This window comes from Apteryx mantelli, chromosome 10, assembly GCF_036417845.1.
Source record: "Apteryx mantelli isolate bAptMan1 chromosome 10, bAptMan1.hap1, whole genome shotgun sequence".
NCBI lineage: Eukaryota > Metazoa > Chordata > Aves > Apterygiformes > Apterygidae > Apteryx > Apteryx mantelli.
The window spans coordinates 1,680,690-1,704,667 of NC_089987.1; the positions used below are offsets into that span (position 1 = coordinate 1,680,690).

At 65.3% G+C, this 23,978-nt stretch overlaps 3 protein-coding genes and 2 non-coding genes across 5 annotated transcripts; 1 reads left to right on the forward strand and 4 right to left on the reverse strand.

Moving 5' to 3' along the window:
* The first annotated feature begins 295 nt into the window (after window positions 1–295).
* LOC106493165 (sulfotransferase 2B1-like) lies at window positions 296–3,051 on the forward strand. Its single transcript, XM_067302858.1, has 6 exons — window positions 296–498; window positions 1,747–1,955; window positions 2,185–2,311; window positions 2,395–2,489; window positions 2,572–2,752; window positions 2,840–3,051. Exons 1-6 carry the CDS (start codon window positions 360–362, stop codon window positions 2,953–2,955), a joined length of 867 nt encoding a protein of 288 aa, XP_067158959.1. The 5' UTR covers window positions 296–359; the 3' UTR covers window positions 2,956–3,051.
* Window positions 3,052–6,368: 3,317 nt separating this feature from the next.
* On the reverse strand, window positions 6,369–14,392 carry CPNE7 (copine 7). The gene is made up of 15 exons (XM_067302859.1): window positions 14,165–14,392; window positions 11,896–12,081; window positions 11,710–11,784; window positions 11,279–11,353; window positions 11,089–11,172; window positions 10,916–11,005; window positions 10,726–10,824; window positions 10,027–10,113; window positions 9,640–9,699; window positions 9,295–9,428; window positions 9,140–9,194; window positions 7,808–7,859; window positions 7,564–7,697; window positions 7,211–7,447; window positions 6,369–6,506 (listed from the first exon to the last, which is right to left on the reverse strand). Exons 1-15 carry the CDS (start codon window positions 14,390–14,392, stop codon window positions 6,369–6,371), a joined length of 1,734 nt encoding a protein of 577 aa, XP_067158960.1.
* A 3,628-nt stretch (window positions 14,393–18,020) lies between these two features.
* Window positions 18,021–23,826, reverse strand: RPL13 (ribosomal protein L13). Its single transcript, XM_067302345.1, has 6 exons — window positions 23,730–23,826; window positions 23,333–23,448; window positions 22,723–22,864; window positions 21,024–21,197; window positions 19,237–19,293; window positions 18,021–18,223 (listed from the first exon to the last, which is right to left on the reverse strand). The coding sequence occupies exons 2-6, from the start codon at window positions 23,434–23,436 to the stop codon at window positions 18,065–18,067; spliced, it is 636 nt and encodes a 211-aa protein (XP_067158446.1). The 5' UTR covers window positions 23,437–23,448; window positions 23,730–23,826; the 3' UTR covers window positions 18,021–18,064.
* LOC136992898 (small nucleolar RNA MBII-202) lies at window positions 21,252–21,339 on the reverse strand. The gene has a single exon (XR_010885338.1). It is a non-coding gene; the product is annotated as a small nucleolar RNA MBII-202 (small nucleolar RNA).
* On the reverse strand, window positions 23,024–23,101 carry LOC136992895 (small nucleolar RNA MBII-202). Its single transcript, XR_010885335.1, has one exon. It is a non-coding gene; the product is annotated as a small nucleolar RNA MBII-202 (small nucleolar RNA).
* Window positions 23,827–23,978: the final 152 nt, after the last annotated feature.

Consider the following 23,978-nt stretch of genomic DNA (forward strand, 5'->3'; position numbering starts at 1 on the left):
GGGTTCATGCACCGGGCACCGGCTGCAGGACCGGGGGCCCGGGGGGGGGGGGTAGCTTGGGGCACGTCACCCTTGGGGCGCCCCGCGGCACCGTGCGGGCTGCCAGGGCCGAGCGCCCGGCCCCCCCCCAATCCGGGATCCCCGGCCCCCGGGGCTCGGCAGGCTCCCCCAGCCCCGCGGTGCTGCCCGGCCCCGCGGCCGCCCTGCCGGGGCCCCCTGGTCCGGGGACGGCCCCGCGCCGGCCCCCCGCGAGGAATGCGCCGGGGGGGGCTGTGGCCTCCCGCCCCGGCGGCCCGGCTTCCTCTTTTGCGGCTATTTAAGGCCGGGGCGCTGGCGGCCGCCTCCCAGGCGGAGGGGACATGGACCGGATGGAGGTGACGGAGACCTTCGCCGGCATCTCCCTGCCGGGCCACCTCCACACCAAGGAGTCCCTGCACTTCGCCACCACCTTCCCCTTCCGCGACAGCGACGTGCTCATCGTCACCTACCCCAAGTCGGGTGAGAGCCCGCGACGGGGACGGGGACAGGGACGGGGCACAGGCAGACAGGGGCATGGGGACAGGGATGGGGACGGGCATGGGGATGGGGACAGGGACAGGCATGGGGATGGGGATGGGGACAGACAGGGGGCTGGGGCACAGGGACAAGGCAGGGTGGTGGTGGGGGGGGGGGCCCAGGCCGGGGTGGGGGGACAGGCGGAGGGACGCGGGCAGGCTCTGCCACGCAGTCTCCAGGTCTGGCCGCGGGCAGGACCAGGCTCTGCCTGCGTGGCGGGGCGCGGGACACGGGACAGGGGACGTGGCAGAGGCGCGGGCCGGCCCCTCCGCAGGCACAGACGCCTCCCGCCCTGCAGAGCCCCGCGGCCACCACCGCCACCCCCCCCCCCCCCGGCACAGCGCCGGTGGCCGGGGAGACCCTCGGCCCCCCGACGAGCAGCGGGCTCCCCGCGAGCCCCGGCCCGTGCGGCGGGAGCCAGCCGCCTCCAAACCCTCCCCTGCCCCGGCCCATCCCCTGCCCCAACCCGGTCTCCAGCCCCATCCCCAGCCCTGTCCTGTCCTCCATCCCGTCCCCAGCCCCATCCCATCCCCTGCCCCAGTCCAGCCCAGCCCCATCCCATCCCCAGCCCCATCCCAGCCTCATCCTACTCCAGCCCCATCCTGTCCCCAGCCCCATCCCATCCCCTGCTCCAGCCCATCCCAGCCCCATCCCCTGCCCCATCCGATCCCCTGCTCCAACCCATCCCCTGCCCCAGCCCATGCCCGTCCCCATCTCTGTCCTGTCCCCATCCCTGTCCTGTCCCCATCCTCATCCCATCCCCAGCCCTGTCCTGTCCCCATCCCTGTCCTGTCCCCATCCTCATCCCATCCCCAGCCCTGCCCTGTCCCCAGCCCCATCCCCTGCCCCATCCCATCCCCTGCCCCAGCCAGTCCTCAGCCTAAGCCTGTCCCTAGCCCCAGTCCAGTCCCAGCCCGTCCCCAGCCCTGTCCCGTCCCCATCCTGCCCCCGTCCCCAGCCCTGTCCTGTCCCCTATCCCATCCCCTGCTCCATCCCGTCCCCAGCCGCAGCCCTGTCCCCGGCCGGGCGCTGCGGACCCGGGTGGAGGCTGCCGCAGTGTAACCGCCCGGGGGACACGGTGGGGCAAGGCTGAGCTGCCTGTCCCGCGCCGTGCCGTGCTTTGCAATCCCGTGCCGTGCCGTGCCCTACGCGGGGCGGGCGGGGGGCTGCCCTGACGCCCGCCTCCGCCAGGCACCACGTGGATGCAGGAGATCCTGACGCTGCTGTACAGCGCCGGGGACGTCCGGCCGGCCAAGACCATCCCCAACTGGGTGCGGGCGCCTTGGCTGGAGCAGATCTACTTCAAGGACACGCTGCAGGACACGGCCGGCCACCGGCTCATCACCACCCACCTGCCCGCCCGCGTCCTGGCCCCCGCGCTGCAGCAGAGCAAAGCCAAGGTGACGGGGGTGTCCGGAGGGGGAGCCCCGTGCCCGCGCCGGGCTTTCCCCGGCCGGGGTGATTGCCTGGGGTTTTCTGAGCTCCCGTGGCCCGGCAGGGTGGAGCGACGGGTGCGGAGCCAGAAATCCCCTTGCCGTGGCCGCGCGGTGCCGGGAGCCGTGCCGCTTGGTGGGGGGGGGGCGATGCCGGGGTGGTGGGCGCCCGCTGACGCCCGCCGGCACCCGCCAGGTCATCTACGTGGCCAGGAACCCCAAGGACGTGGCCGTCTCCTTCTACCACTTCCACCGGCTGGCCAAGTTCCTGCCGGACCCCGGCTCCTTCGACGCCTTCCTGCTGCAGTTCCTCGAGGGCACGGGTAAGGGTCGGGAGGGCGGCGGGGGGCGGCGGGGGCCCCGGGCGCCCCATCACCCCCCTCCCCACCGCCTGCTACCCCCGCAGTGCAGTACGGCTCCTGGTTCGAGCACGTCAAGGGTTGGCTGGGCCAGCGCCAAGCCCTGGACATCTTCTACGTCACCTACGAGGAGCTGCACCAGGTGAGCCCCCGCCGTGTCCCTGGCTGCGTGTCCGGCACGGCGCGGTGCGGCGCGGCTCGGCTCACCTGGCCCCTTCACCCAGGACCTGCGGGGCGCCGCGGAGCATCTCGGCACCTTCCTGGGCCTCCCGCTGGGGCCGGAGACGCTGGACAGCCTGGAGCGGCACTGCAGCTTCGCTGCCATGCGGGACAATGCCATGGCCAACTACAGCCTCATCCCCTGCGAGATCATGGACCACAGCCAGGGGCGCTTCATGCGGAAAGGTGAGGGGTTGGGGTGGTGGTGGTGGTGGTGGTGGGGGGGATGCTCCGGCTCCGGCGCCGGCTGCAGCCCGCTCTGCCCTCCCGCAGGCGTCGTGGGCGACTGGCGCCAGCACTTCTCCCCGCGGCAGAACGCCCTCTTCGACCGCGTCTACCAGCGGGAGATGCGCGACGCGGCGCTCCGGGCGCCCTGGAGCATGGCCTGAGCGGCGCGGGAGCAGCGCCGGAGCGGGCGGGTGTCCGGCCGGCCCCCCAGCCGCCCCCCTGCAGCCCCGTGTGCCGCGGTGCCGCGGTGCCGCGCTGCACAGCGCCCCGGCCGGGGGCCGCCGCGGGGACGTTTCCGGCCTCACGTTGCAGCCGTGCCGATGCCTTCCTTCCCCTTCGGCTGCCGCCCAGGACCGTGACCCCCCCCCCCTTTCCCCTCCGCCGGCCCTGGCGCGCCCGGACAGGAAAGCACAGCCCGTGTGGGGAAAAAATACATATTTATTGCTGTTTACAGCCCGGCGGTGCGTCTCCCTGCGCTGGGAAGCGGTGTGCCGGTGGCGCCGGGCGGCAGGAAGCGCCCCGGCGTTATCGGGGCGGGGGTGAATCCTCCGGGAATGCTATCTCCAGGCTGGGGGCAATGGCCGGGCGGGCGGCAGCGGGGGGCCGTGGCGTGCTGCCAGCCCCACGGCAGGTCACGGCCCAGCCGCTCGGCGCCGGCGGCCGGGAACGGTGCCCGCGGCCCGGAGCCGTCCCCTGCGGCAGGGCCTGGGGGCCACCGAGGCCCCCACCTCCCCCCCCCCCCAGTGCCCACCTAATGCGCCAGCCCCTAATGCCCCCCCCAAACCCCTCTTGCCCCCCAAAACCCCCCTGCTCTGCCCCAGGGTCCCCCCACAGCTCCCTCCAAATGCCCCCCCAATGCCCCTGTTTTGCCCCCAGTGCACCTTCTGCAGCCCCTCTAAATACCCCGCTGCCCCAAAGCCCCCCGTTCTGCCCCCCCCAAATGCCCCCCTGCCCCCAGTGCAACCTCTGCAACTCCCTCCCAACGCCCTGGGGGCAGCTGTGATGCCCTATGGGGGTCTGTGATGCCCCGTGGGGGGTCCGTGGTCCCCCGTGGGCAGCCGGGACACCCTGACAAGTCCTGGCCGGACATGCTGATGCCAATGCCACCAGCGTCCCCTCGGGGCACGTTTGCCCCCCCCCCCCCGGCTGGCGTGCCGCCATGCAGCCGCAGCACCCCGGGGTGCCCGGGCGGGTGGGCTGCGCCCGACCCCCCCCCAGTGCAGACCCTGCTCCTCCCCGTCCCGCGGCAGCCAAGGGAGCCGCACCGTGAATCGTTAACCCCGTGGCGGAATTAAACATCGCGTGCTAATTGGGCCCGGCAAAGCGCGCTGGGGCGGCGAGAGGAGAGCTGCCGCGGGCCGAGCAGCGGGGCAGCCGGTGCCGGGGCCGCGGGGGGCCTCGAGCTACCGCTTAACCCGCATCAGCCCTTGGCCCCGGCACCGTCCCCGTCCCCATCCCGGTGCCCTCGCGGCCCTGCTGCCATCCCCATCGCCATCCCGGTGCCCTTGTGGCCCCACCGCGGTCCCCATCCCGGCCGCCCCGGTGCCCTCGCCGCCCGCCGCTGCACGGTCCAGCCCCGCACCGAGGGCCGGCTCCAGGCAGCCCCGGCAGGCGCTGGGGTTTCCATGGCGACGTCTATTATCCCTCTTTTCAGGGGGATGAATCAGGAGCTATAAATACGCGGATTGATCGGGGGCACTGCGCTCCGCTTGCTTTTGGGAATGTCGTCCATGGGACTCCTGCACCCTGGCGCACGGCTCCTGCCGGGATGGGGACCCCGGTGCCTGTGGTCCCGCTCCGGCACCCTGCCAGGGCGAGGGAGCACCCGGCACCCGGCTCGGCACTGCACACGCGGTGGGCTCGGGGGCAGCGGCCGCCCCACGGCCGGCAGCGCTGGCGTGCACAGAGCAGCCCTCCAGCCCCCGCGCCGGCCCCGCCATCGCGGCCACGGGCACCTCCCGCCTGGGGGGGGGGACGTCACCTCCCCATGGGCTGCCACGGGCATGGGACGGTCCCTGCAGTCCTCTGTGCAGAGGGCAGTGCGCTCACGCTGGGGCGTGCCCAAGGTGGCACATGGCACGTGGCATGCGGAGAATGCACGTGGCACATCGTGGCGCATGGCACAGCACATTGCATGCAGTGAATGCACGTGGCACACGGTGCATGGCACACAGCACATCATTGCATGCAGTGAATGCATATGGCACATGGCACATTGCATGCAGTGAATGCATGTGGCACACAGCATGTGGCCCATGGCGCATGGCACACGGCACATTGCATGCAGTGAATGCACGTGGCACATGGCACACAGCACGTGGCACATGGCACACAGCACATTGCATGCAGTGAGTGCACCTGGCACAGCACATGACACACGGCTCATGGTGAATGCACATGGCACACGGCCCATGGCATGCAGTGAGTGCACATAGCACTGGGCACCTGGCACGCAGCACCATGCATGGCACAGTGCATGTGGCAGGCAGCACAGCGCATGGCACGACACACAGCACAGGACACATAATGCATGGCATGGCACATGGCACATGGCACACAGCACAGGATGTGACACAGCACATGGCACACGGCACGGCACATGGCACACAGCAAACAGCACATGGCCCACTGCCACATGGCACGGTGCACGGCACATGGCACGGTGCACAGCACACGGCACACTGCACGGCACACTGCATGGTGCACAGCGCAGGATGCAGCACGCTGCACGGCACCCGGCACAGCGCACGGCACGTGCCACGTGGCAGCCGGCACGGGCAACGTGCTGGGCAGAGGCAGGAGCAAAGGGCCGTCGCCGGCCCTGCGGTCCCTCTCCGGCTGGCTTGGATTTTCAGGGCTGCCGAAAATCAGAGGCGGGCGGCGGGGCAGGGGGCAGACGGCCGCGCTCGCCGCCGCGCAGCTGGGGCAGCTCAGAAGCAGCTTTGAAGCTGCGGCTGCTCCGAAGCGCAGCGGCTACAAAGCGCCGCCGCGTTGCATCCAAGGGCCCGGCTGCTTTCAAGTGACTAATCCGAGCTAAATATACCGGCAGCACGGCCGGCCCCTCCGAGCGGAGCGCGGCCCCGGCCTAATTGGCAGCGCTCGGGGCCGAAGGGGAACAGCGGCGCCGGGGGATGCTGCCAGCGCCGGCTTGTCCACGCACGCGCAGGGCTCCTGCGCCGGCACCAGAGCAGGCGGCACGCGGGAAAGGGCACGTTGCTTTATTGACCGAGGGGCGTCATGCAGCCTCGAAGCGACGGACAAGCACGGGGGGAGCAGGGGGAGCGGGACGGGGTGACACTGGGAGCTGCCCACCGGCCTGGGTGGTGGGAGCCGCGTCCCCATGTCCCCCAGCCCCGGGAAGGGAGAGGAGAGGAGCGGAGCGGAGCGCGCCGGGCGCTGGCACGGTGCCGGCCAGCTGCCCTCCCTGCTCGGCGAGGACAGGGGACGCAGCAGCGCCGGCTGCCCCCGCCCCGGTGCCTGAGCCCGCTCGCGCTCATCGCACAGATGGGTCCTGCTCCCGGCGGCGGGGGTGTTGGGGCGGGCGCAGCGGGGACGGGGGGGCAGCGCGGGGGCCTCACTGCGGCGAGCCCAGGCTGGAGTCGGGGGTCTCGGCCTGGGGGCAGCGGGGCGGGAAGGCCTTGTAGCTGTAGTACTCCACCACCTGCTTGGGCACCTCGGCCAGCACGCACTTCGCCAGCGCCGTCGGCGAGGCCTGCGGGGTGGGACGGGACGGGGCAGGGTGGGGGCCGCTGCAGCCCTCCGTGCCACCCCGCCGCAGCACGGGAGCGCGGGGGCCATGCACGGCGGCTCCCAGCTGGAGGGGCCAGCGGGGAAGGTGCCCGCAGCAGCCCCCCGCGCTCCTCCGTGCTTTCAACCGCCCGGCTAAGGGTGCCCGCGGCGGTGGGTGGGCAGGGCTGCCCCTGCCTGCACCCGGCGATGCTCGGCTCTGCGCAGCCTTGGCGCTGTGCCGCGGTGATGCTCGGCCATGTGCAGCCCCGGTGCCATGCTGCGATGATGCTCGGCCCCGTGCAGCCCTGCTGCTGTGCCGCGGTGATGCTCAGCCCCGGCGCTGTGCCATGGTGATGCTCAGCCCCATGCAGCCCTGGTGCTGTGCCGCGGTGATGTTTGGCCCTGTGCAGCCCCGGCGCTGTGCTGCGGCAATGCTCGGCCCCATGCAGCCCCGGTGCTGTGCCATGGTGTTGCTCAGCCCCATGCAGCCCCGGCACTGTGGCGCAGTGATGCTTGGCCCCGTGCAGCCCCGGCGCTGTGCTGCGGTGATGCTTGGCCCTGTTCAGTCTCGGTGATGTGCTGCAGTGATACTCAGCCCCATGCAGCCTCAGCACCATGCCGTGGTGATGCTCAGCCCCATGCAGACCCAGTGCAGGAGACACCCCCCCCCCCCAGCAGCCCACTCACGTTCTTGAACTCGCGGAAGGGGACGAACTGGACGATGTCGCGGAGGACGGGCTCGCCCTTGGGCGAGCGGAGGACGCCGTCGTCGCCATCGAGGATCTGCATGTCGGTGAAGTCGGCGTTGCCCACCCCCACGATGATGATGGACATGGGCAGGTAGGAGGCGCGGACGATGGCCTCGCGCGTGTCCGCCATGTCCGTCACCACGCCGTCCGTCAGGATGAGCAGGATGAAGTATTGCTGGGGAGGCAGGGATGGCGTGGGGCACCCGCGCGGCCCCAGCCCCGGCACGGGGCGACACGGCACGGAGAGCGCTTCGGCGAGCAACGAGCGCCGGGGGGGGGGGACGGACGTACCGAGGCCTCCTTGGTGCGCTCCTCGTCGGCCGCCACGCGGGCCACCTTGGAGATGATGGGCGCCACGTTGGTGGGGCCGTAGAGCTGGATTTTGGGCAGGCAGCTCTGGTAGGACTCCACGACGCCCTGGATGCCTGCGGCGCGGGGGCGAGGGGTGAGCGGGACGCCGGGGGCCCCAAGCGGCACCGGGAACCGGGCCGGGCGCCAGGGAGCCGGCGGAGGCACATGGCCATGCCGGACTCACCCTCGCATTCGTCGTTGTCGGGGTTGAAGTTGATGGCGAAGTCGTGGGAGACCTGCGGAGGGAGGGGGCCGAGGCGCTGCGGCGGTGGTGCCGGCGAGGAGGCCCCTGCGGAGCCCCTGCCGCAGCCCGTCCCCGGCACTTGACACTCGGCACTCGGCGCAGCCCGGCAGCTGCTGCACTTCGCTGGCCGGCAGTGCATCTCGTCGGGGACGGCTGGCTCCCCCCGTGCCACAGAACGGCGCCAGGCGGGCACGGCCATCGTGGCGCCTGCCAGCGCCAGCGCCAGGGGCCATGGCTGGATGCCAGCACCAGCGCAGGAGGCATGGACAAGGGTGCCCAGGGGTTGCAGCACGGACAAGGGTGCACATGGGGACGCAGCACGGACAAGGGTGCGCATGGGGACGCAGCACGGACAAGGGTGCCCGGGAGTTGCAGCACGGACAAGGGTGCACATGGGGATGCAGCATGGACGGGGATGCAGCAGGGACAAGGGTGCCCAGCAGGTGCAGCAGGGACAAGGCTGCACATGGGGGATGCAGCACGGACAAGGCTGCACATGGGGGATGCAGCACGGACAAGGGTGCACATGGGGATGCAGCACGGACAAGGGTGCACATGGAGGATGCAGCACGGACAAGGGTGCCTGGGGATGCAGCATGGACAAGGGTGTCTGGGGGTGCAGCACAGACAAGGGTGCCCGGGGGGTTGCAGCACGGACAAGGGTGCACATGGGGATGCAGCATGGACAAGGGTGTCTGGGGGTGCAGCACAGACAAGGGTGCACATGCGGATGCAGCATGGACAAGGGTGCACATGGGGATGCAGCACGGACAAGGGTGCACATGGGGATGCAGCATGGACAAGGGTGTCTGGGGTTGCAGCACGGACAAGGGTGCCTGGGGATGCAGCACGGACAAGGGTGCACATGGGGTTGCAGCACGGACAAGGGTGCACATGCGGATGCAGCAGGGACAAGGGTGCCCAGGGGTTGCAGCACGGACAAGGGTGCACATGGGGATGCAGCACAGACAAGGGTGTCTGGGGTTGCAGCACGGACAAGGGTGCCTGGGGATGCAGCACGGACAAGGGTGCACATGGGGTTGCAGCACGGACAAGGGTGCACATGCGGATGCAGCAGGGACAAGGGTGCCCAGGGGTTGCAGCACGGACAAGGGTGCACATGGGGATGCAGCACAGACAAGGGTGCCCGGGGGGTTGCAGCACGGACAAGGGTGCACATGGGGATGCAGCACAGCCATCAGGTCCCGCGGAGGCCATGGCTCCTGTGCCCCCTCCGTGGCAGCCCCAGCTCCTTCCCGCACCCCCCCTCACCTCGTACTTGGGGGGGATCCTTGCACCGAAGCCCAGCGCGGAGAACTTCTTATCGCTGCAAGGGAAAAGGCATGAGTACCTGCTGCGGCCGATGCCCGCGGGTGCCTTCACCGGCCGTGGAGCCGCAGGGGCCGGGGCCGCGCGGGGGCACCTGCCTGTCATAGTCCTGGCAGATCTCGCCCACGGCGATGAGCGCCTTGAGGTACTCGTTGGGCTGGTAGGGGTTGATGTAGTGCAGGGAGCAGCTGTTGCGGGGGTCCCCGTTGGAGGCCGTGAAGTCGATGGCGACCTGGCGCGGGGGGCGGGCGGTGAGGGCGGCCCCGGCCCCATGTCCCAGCCCGCCGTGGGACTCGCTCGGCGAAGGCGACGTGCAGAGCATGCCGGGGGCTGCTGCCCGCACCGGTCCCGCGTGCCGGCCCCACGCGCCTCCGCGGCAGCCAGGCCGCCCCGGCTGGGAGCCCCGCGGCCTCGCGCGCTGCCTCGGGGGCCCCTGCACGCACCGTGAAGTGGATCTGGCAGCCGCCCATGATGTAGTCCAGGAAGGAGTAGACCCTGTGGATCTTCCAAAGGCGCCCGTGTCAGCCGGCACTGGCCGCCCCGCCGCTCTGAGGGGCCCCGGCGTCCGGGCGGCTGCAAACGGAGGTGCTGCCCGCGGGGAGCTGGCACCGGGTGGCGCAGTGCACGGTGCATGGCACGGTGCACAGCGTGGTGCATGGCATGGTGCATGGTGTGCAGCGCGGTGCATGGTGCACAGGATGGTGCATGGCACAGTGCATGGTGCACAGCATAGTGCATGGTGTGGTGCATGGCGTGGTGCATGGTGTGGTGCATGGCGTGGTGCATGGCGCAGTGCCCGGTGCTGCACGCGGCGGCGCCGGCGGGCTCACCTTGAGGTCCAGCAGCACCACGACGCCCGAGTTCTTGTAGTTGCGCTTCTTGATTTTGTACTTGGGGTTCATGCAGTCCCACTGCACCTGCAGCCCCGGCACGGCGCTGCCTGGGCTGCCCTGGCCCCCGCGGCGCCCTGCGGCCCCATAACCCCCAGCCCCAAGGCCCCCATCGCCCTGTGGCCCCATAACCCCCAGCCCCATGGCCCCCATCGCCCTGTGGCCCCCATGACCCGCAGCCCCATAACCCCCAACCCTGCAGCCCTGTGACCCCCAAAGCCACAGCCCCATAACCCCCAAACCCCCAGCCCCATAACCCCCAGCCCTGCAGCCCCATAACCCCCAGCCCTGCAGCCCCATAACCCCCAGTCCCACGGCCCCATAACCCCCAGCCCTGCAGCCCCATAACCCCCAAACCCCCAGCCCCATAACCCCCAGTCCCACGGCCCCATAACCCCCAGCCCTGCAGCCCCATAACCCCCAAACCCCCAGCCCCATAACCCCCAGTCCCATGGCCCTATGACCCCCAGCCTGGCAGCCCTATAAACCTGCAGCTCTGTAATCCTGCAGCCCCAGAGCCCCCAGCCCCCCAGCCCCATAACCCCCAGCCCCACAACCCGCCAGCCCCCAGCCCCGGGCAGCCCTGCACCCCACCCCGGCCCCCGCAGGCTCCAGGCGTCCCCGCGGCCCCGCGCCCACCTTGTTCTCCCCCATCGCCTTCTGCATCTCCTCGAAGGTGGTGAAGAACTCGCCGATGAAGTCGTGCTTGCCCCGCGAGTCGTAGTCCCACACCACGCACTGCGGCGGGCCACGGCTCAGCCCCGCGGGGCAGCGCCGTCCCCGTCCCCGTCCCCGTCCCCGTCCGGCGCAGCCCAGCGCCCTTCCTCACCCTCAGCTTCCTCTTCTCCTCGCAGCTGCAGAGCGAGTTCAGGGAGACCTTGAAGGGCTCCCACACGGGGCTCAGGTTGTTCTTCACCACCTGCGGGCGAGCGGCGTCAGGGCGGGCGGCGCGGTCCCCTGTCCCCCCCGCCCCGGCCCAGCGCGACCCGGGACCGGCCTCACCTCCGTGCGGTACACGAGCTGCTCGCTCCGGTCGTCGTCGATGCGGTAGATCTCCAGGAACGGGTCCGACTTGCTGAAGAGGTCCTGGAGGCGCGGGGCCGGGGCAGAGCAGAGCCTGGTGCCCCCCCTGCAACCCCATCCATCCGTCCGGGCCCCCCTCGCCCCCCCCGCCCCCCCCCGCGCCCCTCACCTTGTCGTCCAGCTTCTTGGCGCGGAAGGCGAGCTCCACGTAGCCGTTGTTGCCCGAGATCTCCTCGGAGATGACCTGCGGGGAGAGGCGGCCGCTCCGGGGGGGGGGAGCTCAGCGCCCGGCGGCACCTTGCTCCCTGCCCCGGCGGTGCCCCGGGACGGCACGGGACAGCACGGGGTGCCACGCGCCCTCCCCGGTCCGTGGGGGGGGTGGCCGGCAGCAACCGGGGGCACCCCAGGTCCTTCACCACCCCCCGGAGCTCGGGGGGCTGCGGGGCAGCCGGCTGCACAGCCCGGAGGGGAGCAGGGCGGTTGGGGGGGTCCCCACCACCCGTGTGCCTCGGTCGGTGCCACCAGCGTGTCCCCCAGCTCAGTGCCACCCATATGCCCCCGACACCCAGCCCGGTGCCGCGCGGGGGCTCGGCCGCTCACCGTGATGGTGGATTTGCCGGCGAACTTCCCGTACTTGAGGAACAGCGGCTTGGTCACCCGCTTCTGCGCCACGATCTGCAGCCGGGTCCGAGAGGGGCCGTCAGCGCGGGAGCCCCGCGGGGACGGGGACGGGGACGGGGATGGGCTGCGGGAGTCCCGGGCACCGCGCGTGAGCCCGGGGCTCACCTGCCCCACGGTGCACTCCATGCCCCCCAGGAAGTCGTCGTCGTCGTGCGTGCCCACGCCGGCGTGCCCGTGGCTGTCGTACACCTCGAACCGCAGCTTCTGCACCTCCTCGAAGTAGTAGTCCACCGTGAAGATCTTGGCGAAGACGGGGTTCAGGTTGCTCTTGATGACCTCGCTGCGGTCCACCTGCAACGGGGGGGTGACGTGGGGCTCCTGCGGGCCCCCGGCGCCGCCAGCGCTCGCCCAGGGCCGGGGCATGGTGGGGGGGGGCACGGCTGGGACGGGGCACAGCTGGGATGGGAGCACATCTGGGATGGGGCACAGCTGGGGTGGGGAACGTCTGGGATGGGGCACAGTGGGGACAGGGCACATCTGGGATGGAGCACATCTGGGATGTGGAGCACATCTGGGACGGGGCACAGCGGGGCAGGGACACCCTGCTGCCGGGGGGCGAACAGCCGGGCAGTGGGCGCGGGGCTGGCAGAGGCTGGTGCGCGGCGCCCTGGTGCTGGTGCTCTCTGGGGCGATGTAGGGCTCCGCTCCATGCTCAGAGCCCGCGAGCAGGGATTTCAGCTGGATCTCCGTGAGGCGGCAGGCGGATGCTGGCTGTGTAGCACTCGATGTCTCATACCATGTTTATCTTGTGAAGCCGCCAAAAAATATCTCCCTCCGAGTGAACTACTAATTGTTAATTAGCGGCAATAACTGTCCATGCTCATCTCTGAAACCCATCCTTAAATTGGCTCAGGCGCCCAGTTCCCTGCGCTGCCGACTGGGGTTTCGTCTGGCAGGACGCAGGGGCCAGAGGCCCGAAACACCGGCGCCGGGCGCTGTGGCCCCGGGAGCGCGGGGACATCTGCCGGGAAGGGCCGGACGCCGGGGCCACGGCTGGCGCCGGGGGGGACATCCCAGCACCGCCGCTTATCTGCCATAACCAGCTGCTCGCGCTGCTTCCCAAGGCGAATGGCGTCTCGATGCGGCGCCCATCGCTGGCTCCGGGAAGGGGGACGCGCAGCCCCACGGCTCCGCCACCGCCAGCCGGGGCACCAGGTGCCGTGACTCTGCTTGCCACCGTTGGACATGCGCCCAAGGGTGCTAGCGAGCGGGGCTGGCAGGGTGCTGGGGCGGCCGCTGGGTTTGCCCCCGCGGATGCACCCGCCGCTGCCCGGCCCCTCCGCGTGCCGCCCCCTTGGAGCTGCCCTTGCACAGCCTGGCATGGCACAGGGTGCCGCGGAGCAGCATGACACAGCATGGCACGGTGTGGCACGGCACGGCATGGCACGGCATGGCACGGCACGGCATGGCACAGCCCGGCAGAGCCGTGCCCGGGGCTGCTGCCCGACGCTGGCCGCGGCCGCTCGCCCCCGCTCGCCCGGCTCCGGCACGCAGAGTCGATTACATGCAGCAGGGATTTAGCGCTAAATCTGCCGGCTGAGCAGCGGCGATTAGCGAGCGCGGAGCTGCCGGAGCTGGCCAGGAGCTGCTCTGGGGGGAGCGATGGAGAGGAGCCGCGCCAGCGCCAGCGCCAGCGCCAGCGCCAGCCCAGCTCGTGCAGGCACCGGGCCCCGCTGCGACAGGGTGCCCGCAGAGGGGTGGGTGACAGCCAGACCAGCCGTGAGCCCTGACCTGCCCCAGGGGCGGCCAGCGCGGTGCTGGGCCCTGGCACAGGGCAGCAGGACCCACGCGCTGCGGCACCCCCTTCCCTGGCCCTGCCGGAGCTGCTGAGCCCTGGGAAACTCGTCCCGACCCAGGAGTCCCCACTGTCCCTACACACTGCCCAAGGGTCCCAGAGCACCCTGCTCTGCACCCTGCAGGCACCCTGCACACCCTGTTCCCTGCACCTTGCACCCTGCATCCACCCTGCACCCTGTGCACCCTGCACCCAGCTCCTTGCAGTCTGCATCCTGCATTTACCCTGCACCCTGTGCACCTGGTGCCCTGCACCTCGCATCCTGTGCCGAGCCCTGCACCTTGCACCCTGCATGCACCCTGCAATGTGCGCCCTGCACCTTGCACCCTGCATGCACCCTGCACCTTGCACCCTGCATGCACCCAGCAATTTGCACCTTGCACCTTGCACCCTGCATGCACCCGGCAATGCGCACCCTGCACCCTGCGGCCTGCTCCGTGCCCTGCACCCTGCCCTGCGGCTCCTGCCCCGTGGGGGTGGCAGCCAGGCGGGGGCTGGCTCTGCTCCCGTCCTCGTCCCCGCAGCAGGACGGGGACCCCCCCTCGCCCCGAGCGGTGCCGGAGCCCCCGCCCCGCCTACCTCCATCCACTGGCCCTGGGACTGCATGAGCAGCAGGACGCAGGGGTCCGACTTGTTGAGGGTGTCGCGGTCCAGGAGGTGCTTACAGCTCACCCGCAGCTCCACCTTGGAGAGCACGGCCAGCGAGGCCTGGGCGGCCAGCTCGGGCGCCTCGCTCATGGCACCGGCGGTGGCGCGGGGGGCGCCCGGGCGCGGCGCGGGGCAGGCGGCCCCGTGGGACAAGGGCATGCGGGGGGTGCGGGGCGGCCGCTGCCGTCCTCGTCCTCAGTGAGCCCGGGAGGCGCCCAGCATGCCCGGGGCACGTTGCCCCGCGGTGCCCGGTCTGGCGCCCGGGGCCTCACGCCCGGCTGCCGTGGAGCCGCGCAGGTGCCCGGATGCGGCCGGTCGTGGCGGGGGGGTCGCAGGCGGGGGGGGGTGGCCCCACGGGTGACGGGGACCCCGGGGCAGCTCCGAGGCGGGGTGGCCGGTTCGTGTCCCGGGTCGCTCCGCGGGATCCTGCAAGGTGTCGAAGCAGAGCAGGGTGAGCCGGAGCCAAGTCACCCCACGGGATGCAGCAGGCACCCCCCGGGCACCCGCCGGCCCCGCGGGCACTGCCCACATCCCCCGTGCACCGTCAGCCCCACAGGCACCGACCAGCCCCGTGGGCATTGCCCATGCCCCCCATGCACCCATCATCCCCCCATGCACCCTCCAGCCCCACGGGCACTGCCCATGCCCCCCGTGCACCCGCCGGCTCTGCCGGTCTCGCCGGGGGCACCTCTCTTCGGCGAGGCCGGGTGCACGCCGGACACGGGGATCCCGCAGGCGGCCGGGTGCCCTGCCTCCCCCCGGGGTGCAGCACCCCCCGTCCCTGCACCCAGCGCGCCGTCCCGGCACCTGCCCGCGCCGCAGGGCGATGCCCCCGAGGGGATCTGCCAGCCCCAGCCCCGGCTCGTCCCCTCCGGCTGCAGCCGCCGGGGCGCTGCCCGGCTCTCGCGGCGATGCCCAGCCCTGCCGAGGAGGCGATGCCGCCTGGCCAAAGTTTCCCGGCGAAGTCATGCCGGGCCCTGCCCTTCCCCGGCACATGGCGCTGCTGCCCGGTGCTCCGGCGGGCATCACCCCCTCCCCGGCACCGCGGGCACCCCCGGCACCCCAGCGGGGGGGACGCCGGCCCCCCGCCCTGCCCCGCCGGCCCCACTCACCTGGCGCCCGGAGGCTCCGCACGCGCCGGGGCCGAGGGCTCGGCGGGCCGGCGTGCCAGCCGGAGCCGGTGTGCCAGCCGGAGCAGCCGCGCCGCCTGCCACCTCCACACAACTGACTCAAGCTGCAGTTCGGGAGCGGAGCCCTAAGAGGGAGACTCCAAGCTCCGTTAACCGCCTCGCTGCCGGCGCGGCGCCGAGCCCGGCCGCGGGGGTGCAGGGGGGCCCCCGCCAGCCCCGGGCGAGCGCTCTGCACGCCCGGCCCCGCGCGCCCCACGCCGCTCGCCCCGTAACGCAGCTGCTCTCCGTGGGGCGGCCCGCAGCCCGCCCTGTGCCACCCACGGCTCCGCCGGGGTCCCGCACGTGCCGTCCCCTCGCACCCGCAGCCGACGGTGCGGCACGGCCGGCCCTGTCGCACGGACGGAGCACCCCAAAGCTGCCGCGTAGCCCCCCACGCGCCAGCACCTTCCCCGAGCACCCTGTCCCCAGCATGCCTGCACCCAGCCCCTCACCCTGGCCCCAGGCCCCCTCCCTGGGGCTACCCCCTGCACGCACGCCCCTCGCAGACACGCGCCACTCCAGCACTGCAGCGCTCTCGGAGCAGCTTTTTGAAGGATGATGCAATTAGCCCATATTTGGAGGCATTAAAATGCAGATAGGGCTAATGAGCGTGGAGGGCACCGCGGGGACCGGGGCTTTGGGAGCTAATCCCCAGCCCGCGGGGCAGAAACAGGGCACCCTCCTTCCCCCTGCCCGCCTCGCAGCAGGCAGCACGGCCGGGGCGCCCCGCGGCTCCTCGCCAACCCCACGGCACGGCCCTGCCGGGGCAGGGGCAGCCGAGCGCGCGCGGGGAGGCAGCGTTTGCCCTTCTGGTGGAGCAACCTCAGGTTCGCGCAGCAGCGCCGGGGCCGAGGGCCGCAGCCCGCAGCGCTGCCCCTGCTCGGGGCCCTTCGCGGCGTGCAGCTCCCCGGCTTCTGACGCGGGACTGCTAATCAATACAAACGACTCCGTTTTCCTGGCATGGGTGATCGCGACCCAGCGAAGCTGCAAAACGGCCCCAGATCTGATTAGCCAGCAAAGGGGCCGCGCGAGCGCTCCCCCAGGAGCGGGACGGATCGTGCCAACACTGCATCGCGGGCACTGCCCCTGACCGTCCAGCCTGCTCAGCCCCACATGGGACCCCGGCCCCGGGGTGTGCAGGGACAGGGCCTGGGGGCAGCTGTCAGGGCTGGCCAGAGCCCCTGCCCCCTTCTCCGGCGCCTCCAGGGGAGGGAGGGACCTGCGCTCTGGGACCACCACGACATTTTCCCCAAGGAAGCGGCTTAAAGGTTTGCCTGAACAGCACAAGGGGCTGAGCTGAAGCAGGGAGAGCCCGCGGCAGCCGCTCCCTGCCCCACGGGCGCCCGGGGTGACACTGTGCAGGGCTGTGCAGTCCAGTATCGGGACTCTGCTCCACCCAGTGGCAAGTGGGAGCAAGCACAACCCATGCACGGGAAATGCACCGTGCTTTCCCCTGTGCCCCTTGAAAACCTGGGAGCAGGGACCGTGGCCGAGGGCTTCGCCGACTGCACGCATTGCGCAGAGGTGCCCCAACGCGCAGCAGCCAGCACCCTGCTCTCTGGCACTTCCGCAGGGACGGGGCACCCCGGCCTTCGCAGCGCACCCTAGCCTCGGCCGCCTCTATCACAGGACATCAATGCACCGAGTCATCTACTGACAAGGCTTTCAGCTGACCTGGCTGGGTGGCGAGAGTCGCTCCAAAGCTCTGCGGTTCCCTAGACGAGACACGCTGGGCCACCCAAAGCGTGCTGAGCGCTCACGGATGACGTGCCCCCGGTGACATCCTGCCTTTCACAACTGAGCTAACTACCGTCTCACAAAGAACCACGTGCAGAGGTGTGGAAATGATATGCAACCTGAAATAATCACTCGCACGGCAGTGAGGTGGGTAGCAGGTGAAACAAAGCCCGTTTGTTACTGACGCAGTAGTTCTGGAAAGCCTCGACTTTCTCCTAAATCCACCACACTGGTTAAACGCTGCGCTTCTTAAAGCGAGCACAGTGCCTTGAACGCAACACCAAGTTGTCACTACATACATCCCCTCGCACGCTGAAGCTGAGCAAATAACAGAGCTCCCATTTCCTCAGAAACCACCTAGCCCAGTCACACGTCCTACCAAACCCCCAGCTTCTGGGAAAAGGCAAGCAACCAGCATGGAAGTTTCCAGCAACACAAGGGGCTTCCCAGAGAGGAAGGCCGGGGTACAACTGCCTGGGTACAGTGCCACAGCTCAGCTAAGCTGCCCTTTACAAGCAAAGTCGGACTCGGCCAAGCTCTAACGCAGGAGGAAGCCTGTGCTCTGTCCCAGAAGACAAAGCAAACAAGCGTCCCTGAAGGGAGCTGCGCAAGGCCACGGGGAAGGTGTTTGTTTATTCACTTGCCGCTTTCACGGAAATTCCTAGTCCATAATCGCAGCAAGTGAAACTTCCCATGCCTGACCAGCGACTCCCCCAGACTGTGTCCCTCCACGTGTAGCTGCCCACGATCTGCACCAACAAACCGCCTGAGTTCCTGCGCAGCGCTGGACACGCTGCAGCACAGCAGACTGGTGCAGAGGGAACCAGAGAGCCAAATTCTCTATCCCTTCTACATTTGCCCTAAGAAGACACCACACACTGTTACATTTCTACATTTTTTTATTAACAGTTCTAGGGAGAACAGTTCATTTCTTCTTCTCCACATCCTGCTCTGCAGCTTCTTTGGCGCGTTTAGCACGAATTCCAAAGAGTCGGGCATTTGCCCGGGCCATACGCAGGCTGGCAAAGGCCTTGAAGTTCTTCTCTTCTTCTGAGATAACGCGGGCCTTCTCCCTTTTGAAAACCTAGTGGGAGCAAGAGCCAGACAATCAGACTATACATCAGAGGCTCCCAGAGAAGACAGTATTTATAAGGCTTAACACAATTATTCTCACTACATGGTTTTACACTAGCTCCAGGATGCAATTAAGAAAACAGAATTTATGCAGTCTGCAGGCCTTGCCCTTATCATCACCAGACACCTCCTTTCAACCAGTTCCTAATTTCCCAGTGCACGTCAGCACAAGACCAGAAAAACAAGCGCAAAGCGAAATCTTAGTCAGGTTTGTGGTGCACAATCAACACCACTGTTCAGAAGTAGCAGCAAGGGTTTCGAGACAGAAAGGACAATCTCCCCCCGCCTGGGCTGTCCTGCTGCAGGCTGCCAGCACGCACCCCTCCACCACCGCAAATGGCAACCCAGAAGTGCTCCAACCTCCGCAGGGGCACAAGCTCCTTCGCAAAGATAGAAGCGGGCAAATTTCCCTTCTGCCTGGAGGACACAACGCTGAGCACGTACATGCACTGCAGATGCTTAGTCAGCACGTGTTTTAACCTGAGTCCTCACAGGGGTCTGGCAATTTTGGTGGATTTTTGTCCAAGTTCCACCTTGGCCTTCTCTGGACTGTCTACACAGCTATGCTTCTACCACAGTTAATTCAGGGCAAAACTGGAATATACGATTATTCCCAGCCAACAGGTCATCTCAAATACCCTAACATTGCTTCTGGGTCCAGAGGAAAGCTCCAGTCACCACAGTTCACAATTTCAGGACCCTCTGAGTTGATAAGAATTTTCGTGGAGCTCCAAATAGTTCTTTGCAGTCTGGTTTCTCAGTGTTGCATAGCAAAGAGCTCAAGTTACACTCTTGACAAAACCCAAGGACAAGTCTGACCTGTTCTTGGGTTTTTTTGATTCAGGATGGGAACTGTCTGAAGAGAGCAACCCTTAAGTGTAGAGCAATGAGAAGAGAATCCTCTCCAGTAAGTTTAAGTCTCAACTATATCACACAAAGCACACGATTTAAAGCCACACTTACATTCCTGATCGGCATAACTGGTCCAGACAGCTGAGTCGCCATCTTGAGTTCCTCAGCCTGCATAACAAGAGGGAAAAACACATTATGGTCAGGAGTATAAAAAGGCATCTGTTAGAGCAGTATTAAAACTTTTCAGTCTCGTACCTAGATTTAAAAGCTGCCTTGCACACAGGTACCTAGCTTAAACACATTGCTGACTATCAGAGATTTAACACTGGTAAAGAATTTAACATTTCACTAGTGCAGCTGTTAGAAAGTATCTGGCACAGACAAACTGTACCAACAACCTGTGTTTTTGTCTGGCTATCAGTCAGCATGGATCCGGCCAGTTCTGCCAGCTGGAAAAGTGCTGAAAACTACTATGTCATTTTTAGTTTGACGACTCTGTGTATTCCACAGCAGTTCCATCTAAGGCTAATTTCAGCTTCTTGTATGAATATGGAATTGCACAAAAATTAAGAAATCAGCTGTTTAAAATTAAGTTTAAACTACAAAGTTCAAATAAAAAATTGAAAGGGATCCCAGATGCAAATATCTGAATCTACTGGTATTGAAATTGGACTGGAGCATGCAAGCTTAAAACTGTGTGGGATTTAAGTTACAAGTCTGCATTGCTAGCCAATTTAAAACTGGAATAGAGTGAGTTTGGAAATGTTTTATATGCTACTCAGCAATTTGGAAAAATCCATTTTACATTCATGTGCACCCAAATGCACGTACCAACCTCCTCAGGAAGTTTAGACTACAGATTGTCCTGAAGAAAGGAGACCACTGGCATCAAAAATAGTTGCAACTTCAGGATCCTCATGTCCATACTTCTGCCAGTCCCACCAGTCAGATGGAAAGGAGCACCCCTCCCTACTTAAAAACCATTACACTGACACGTTCAGCAAAACTTCTATGTTCAACCAGGGAACGTAAGATGCTAAAAATCCTTCCTCACCCTGTTCTGAAAAGCAGTTCAAGAGAGGTCTGACTCTGTCTCTGTGGACTGTACTACAGTTAAGCTCAGGACTGACAGACTCTCCTGAAGACCGAACGTCAACCTCAACACACTACCTCTCATTTCAGTATTCGTACATCCCATAGGAAGTATGTGTTTTTCACAGAGAGAGCAAGAACAGACAAGAAAGCCAATTCTACTCTGGATCTTGCTGAGATTTCAGTGAAAAGCATTTTGTAAGTCAATAGCAACAATCTTCACAGAACGAACTTAATCACTCCATTTCACTAAGTTGCTCAACTGAAAAAAGTTTGCGCTTGCCTTCCGTATCTTTTCTGTGCAATACTTATCACAGCAAAACAGGTATTCCAGACAACAGACTTTTCAGCTACTCTGACAATTTTGCTTCACAAATTAAAATTCAACTGGTTAGGCAAAGATCAAAGCATCCCGGGTACCAAGACCACCCAGGGAGTTCAGCCCCAAATGCGAGCTGCACCTCTCAGCAGCACAGCAGTCCCCATGCCAAAAGCCACTCCAAAGCATCACCGTGCTCTGAGTAGTCCAAGGCAGCTTGTAACACAGCAGACTGCAGTAGAAATCAGTTCTCATCAGGCCTTGCCTTGCACTGCGCTCACACATCCTCTACACACGGGCATGGGCAACGCGGCTGCCCTCCCAGGGAAGGGCTCCTCCCCATCTAGAAAGTTTGTGTTCTGAAAAGTGCCTGAGAACACTTTTTGACTGCATACCAAAGCGCTAAGAGGACGAGCTGATAACCAGACCTCTGCAAAAATTATCTGAAACCAATTCCGTGAAGTGTTTTCAATAGTCAAGTACTTACAGAACTGTCTCCTTTCTTAGGTGCAGAAGGCTTCCGTGGGAAGAGGATAAGCTTGGAGCGGTACTCCTTCAGTCTCTGCACGTTGGCTTGCAGGGACTCTGTAGACTTGTTGCGTCGTCTGGGATCCACAGAGATTCCAATAGTCCGGGCAAACTTTTTGTTAATGCCAGCCAGCTAAAGAGAAATTATGCAGTGTCAATATTCAAGAACGCCTAATGCCACTGTGCTACTGAAGGGAGCCACTTTGGTCATCAGCCAGAAAAGGGTTCACGCGCAGTCATCACGGACTACAGAGATTCCGGAGAAAGCGTCATCATCCGACCCTGCGGCCCATCAGCAGCATGGTGGTCTGGCAAAAGGCACTGAACTATGCCACAGGTAAGATACGGACAACAAAGTTAAAATATCACACGGATCTTATACTACATAGTTTTTGCAGATGGATTCTCCCAAGACAGGGAAGTGCAACTCCAGAGTTGATTATGAGTGGGATGTTTACGCTCTGACACATGCCAGCCAAAAATTTATGAAGTTGACGTGTAGATAACTGGATAAGTGAAGGGGACCAAAAGTCCCTTGTACAGAAGAAGTTAAAAAAAATTCTTAGGAAAAAAAAAAAAAAACACCCTCATTTTCTGTTTAAAAGATAGAAATTATTTATGCACCATTTTGGTTTTCTTTAGTTTTCAGATAGTAGCAGAACACAAAGTAATGAAGCATTTAGCATTCAGAAGAACAATTTTACTGCTTCAATGCACTAATGCCACTGTTATAAATGTTTTAGTTAGATACCAAACAACACACAAGAGGAGACTGCGGATGCCAGCTGCCAGCAAACATTAACATTTATTCCTGCCCACTGTGTGGGAATATGTGGTGGGTTCGGCAGGCCACCACGATCCAACATTTAGCAGCTCAGCGGCTAAGAAACGTGCCTGAGACGACCTTACAGGAGGACCTTTTCCTGAAGAAAGGTGAAGGCATTGAAAGCTTCCCACGGTTTTTAAGTACTGCTAAACCAACCCGTAGCTACTGCGTGAAAAACCCAGCAGGATAGCTACGTGTCTTGGCACAACATCCTTGACTTCCGTCAGAAATGAGCTGATCATGGTCTACTTGTTCCTCAGCACAAACGGGTTCACACAGGCTAAATCCTGTAGGAGCTGAATAAATATGTTTCACAAGGAAACAAAAATGTTTAATAAAAAGCTATTAGAGCTTTTTTTTTTTTTAAAAAGAAGTTTAGGAATCTTAATTAAGGCTCTGCCAGAATCCAATTTTAACAGTTTTGTTAAACTGACAGTCTGACCATGCAGACCGATATTTACTTTTCAAAGCAGCCTTTCACTTTGACACACACTATTGCTTCCCCATCCCACAGTTCCAAAGAAAGAAGTATACAAAAACATTATTTTGACCCTTTACAGGTAACAAAACGAGGAGTCCCCCCCCTAGCTAAAGGCAGTCTCAGCCAGCTTGAGTAGATCCTGACACTTCAGCAAATCACAGCTACTTACACACTACCTACATAGAGAACAAGCAGACAGGACAAGCGAGCTCCAGCTCTGTTCCCTGAGGAAAGCAGAACTGAACCATCAAGTCACAACTTCTGTTTACAACTGTGTAAACAAACCAGCTTTGAGGCATCAGAATACACCAGCTTCACACACTGACTTCAGGATCAATCCTCTGTACTTACTTTAAGCTCTTCTAGACTGAAGCCTCTACCAGCACGAACTTTTGTGTGGTACCTAACAGTAGGGCACCTCACGATAGGTCGGATGGGCCCAGCCACAGGACGCGGAGCGATGCGGCGAGCCTTTGCTTGACGGGCCTTCCTCCTGGAAGGGACAGCAATGGAGAAAAAGTGTTTCTGTCAGATCTGTCACTTATAAAAAGCCAGCTGAGCTCCCTTCAGAGTGGCACCTGCTGCTCAGGGATCTCTCAGAAGCAAAACCCGGTGCTGGCCTAACAGCCAAGACAAACTAGTGTCTGCTTCTATGCAGCCGCAGTCATCAGGTATACAAGGGTTCAAGGGAATCATCAACGTGGTACAGCGATTCCGGAGACTTCTCATCACTTGACTGCAGCTGTCACTACACGCGCTGGAGCCAAACCCCGGCCCGGCACACCGCACCCAACAAACGCCCCATCCCTTTCCTAAATAAAGTTTAGGAAAAGCTGAAGCCAAAACCGCGGTTCTTTCGTGACCTAAGCACCCGGGCGCACGACGAGGGGCAGATCCCCCACCCACGCGCGCCGGAGCGGGGGCAGCCGGCGGCGGGACACGCGCTCCCTCGCTCGCTCACCTGCGGATCTTCCGGGCGGGCTGGTTGAACCAGGTGGCCACTCGCCGCTGCCAGTCCTTGTGGAAGTGCGGCTTCAGGATCATGCCATTGCGGCTGGGCGCCATGGCTGCTCAGGCCTGCGGACGCGGGCACGGCCGTGAGGGCGCACGGCGGGGCCAGGCCGGGCCCTTCGCCGGGGCCGGGCCCGTCCCGCGGCCCCCGCCACCTCCCCGAGCCCGCCGCAGGCCTAGGCCCAGCCCCAGCCCCATCAGGGTCCCCGAGACCCCCTATCCGGCCCGGGACGCGGCCCCAGGCTCCGCGCAGGGCCTCGGGCACAGCCCAGCCCGGGACGCAGCCCCCGGACGGCGGATGGCGGCGGATGAAGCCCCCCCCCGCCCGCGGCGGCGCCCCGACTCACCTCCCGCCACCGAAAATGGCCGACCGGAAAAGGAAGCGGCGGCGCCGAGCACGCTGGGATAGCAGGAGCGGCGGCCAATGAGGACGAAGGCTCCGCAGGGCCTGGCAGGCGGCCTCACCGCGCCCGTAGCAGACATGGCGCCGCTTAAAGGGCCCGCGCCGGCGAACGCCCAGGCTGGGAGGCGGAGGGGCACCGGCCGCCGTCCCCGGACCGAGCACAGCCCCGGGCGGCCGGGAGGAGCGGCCAGGC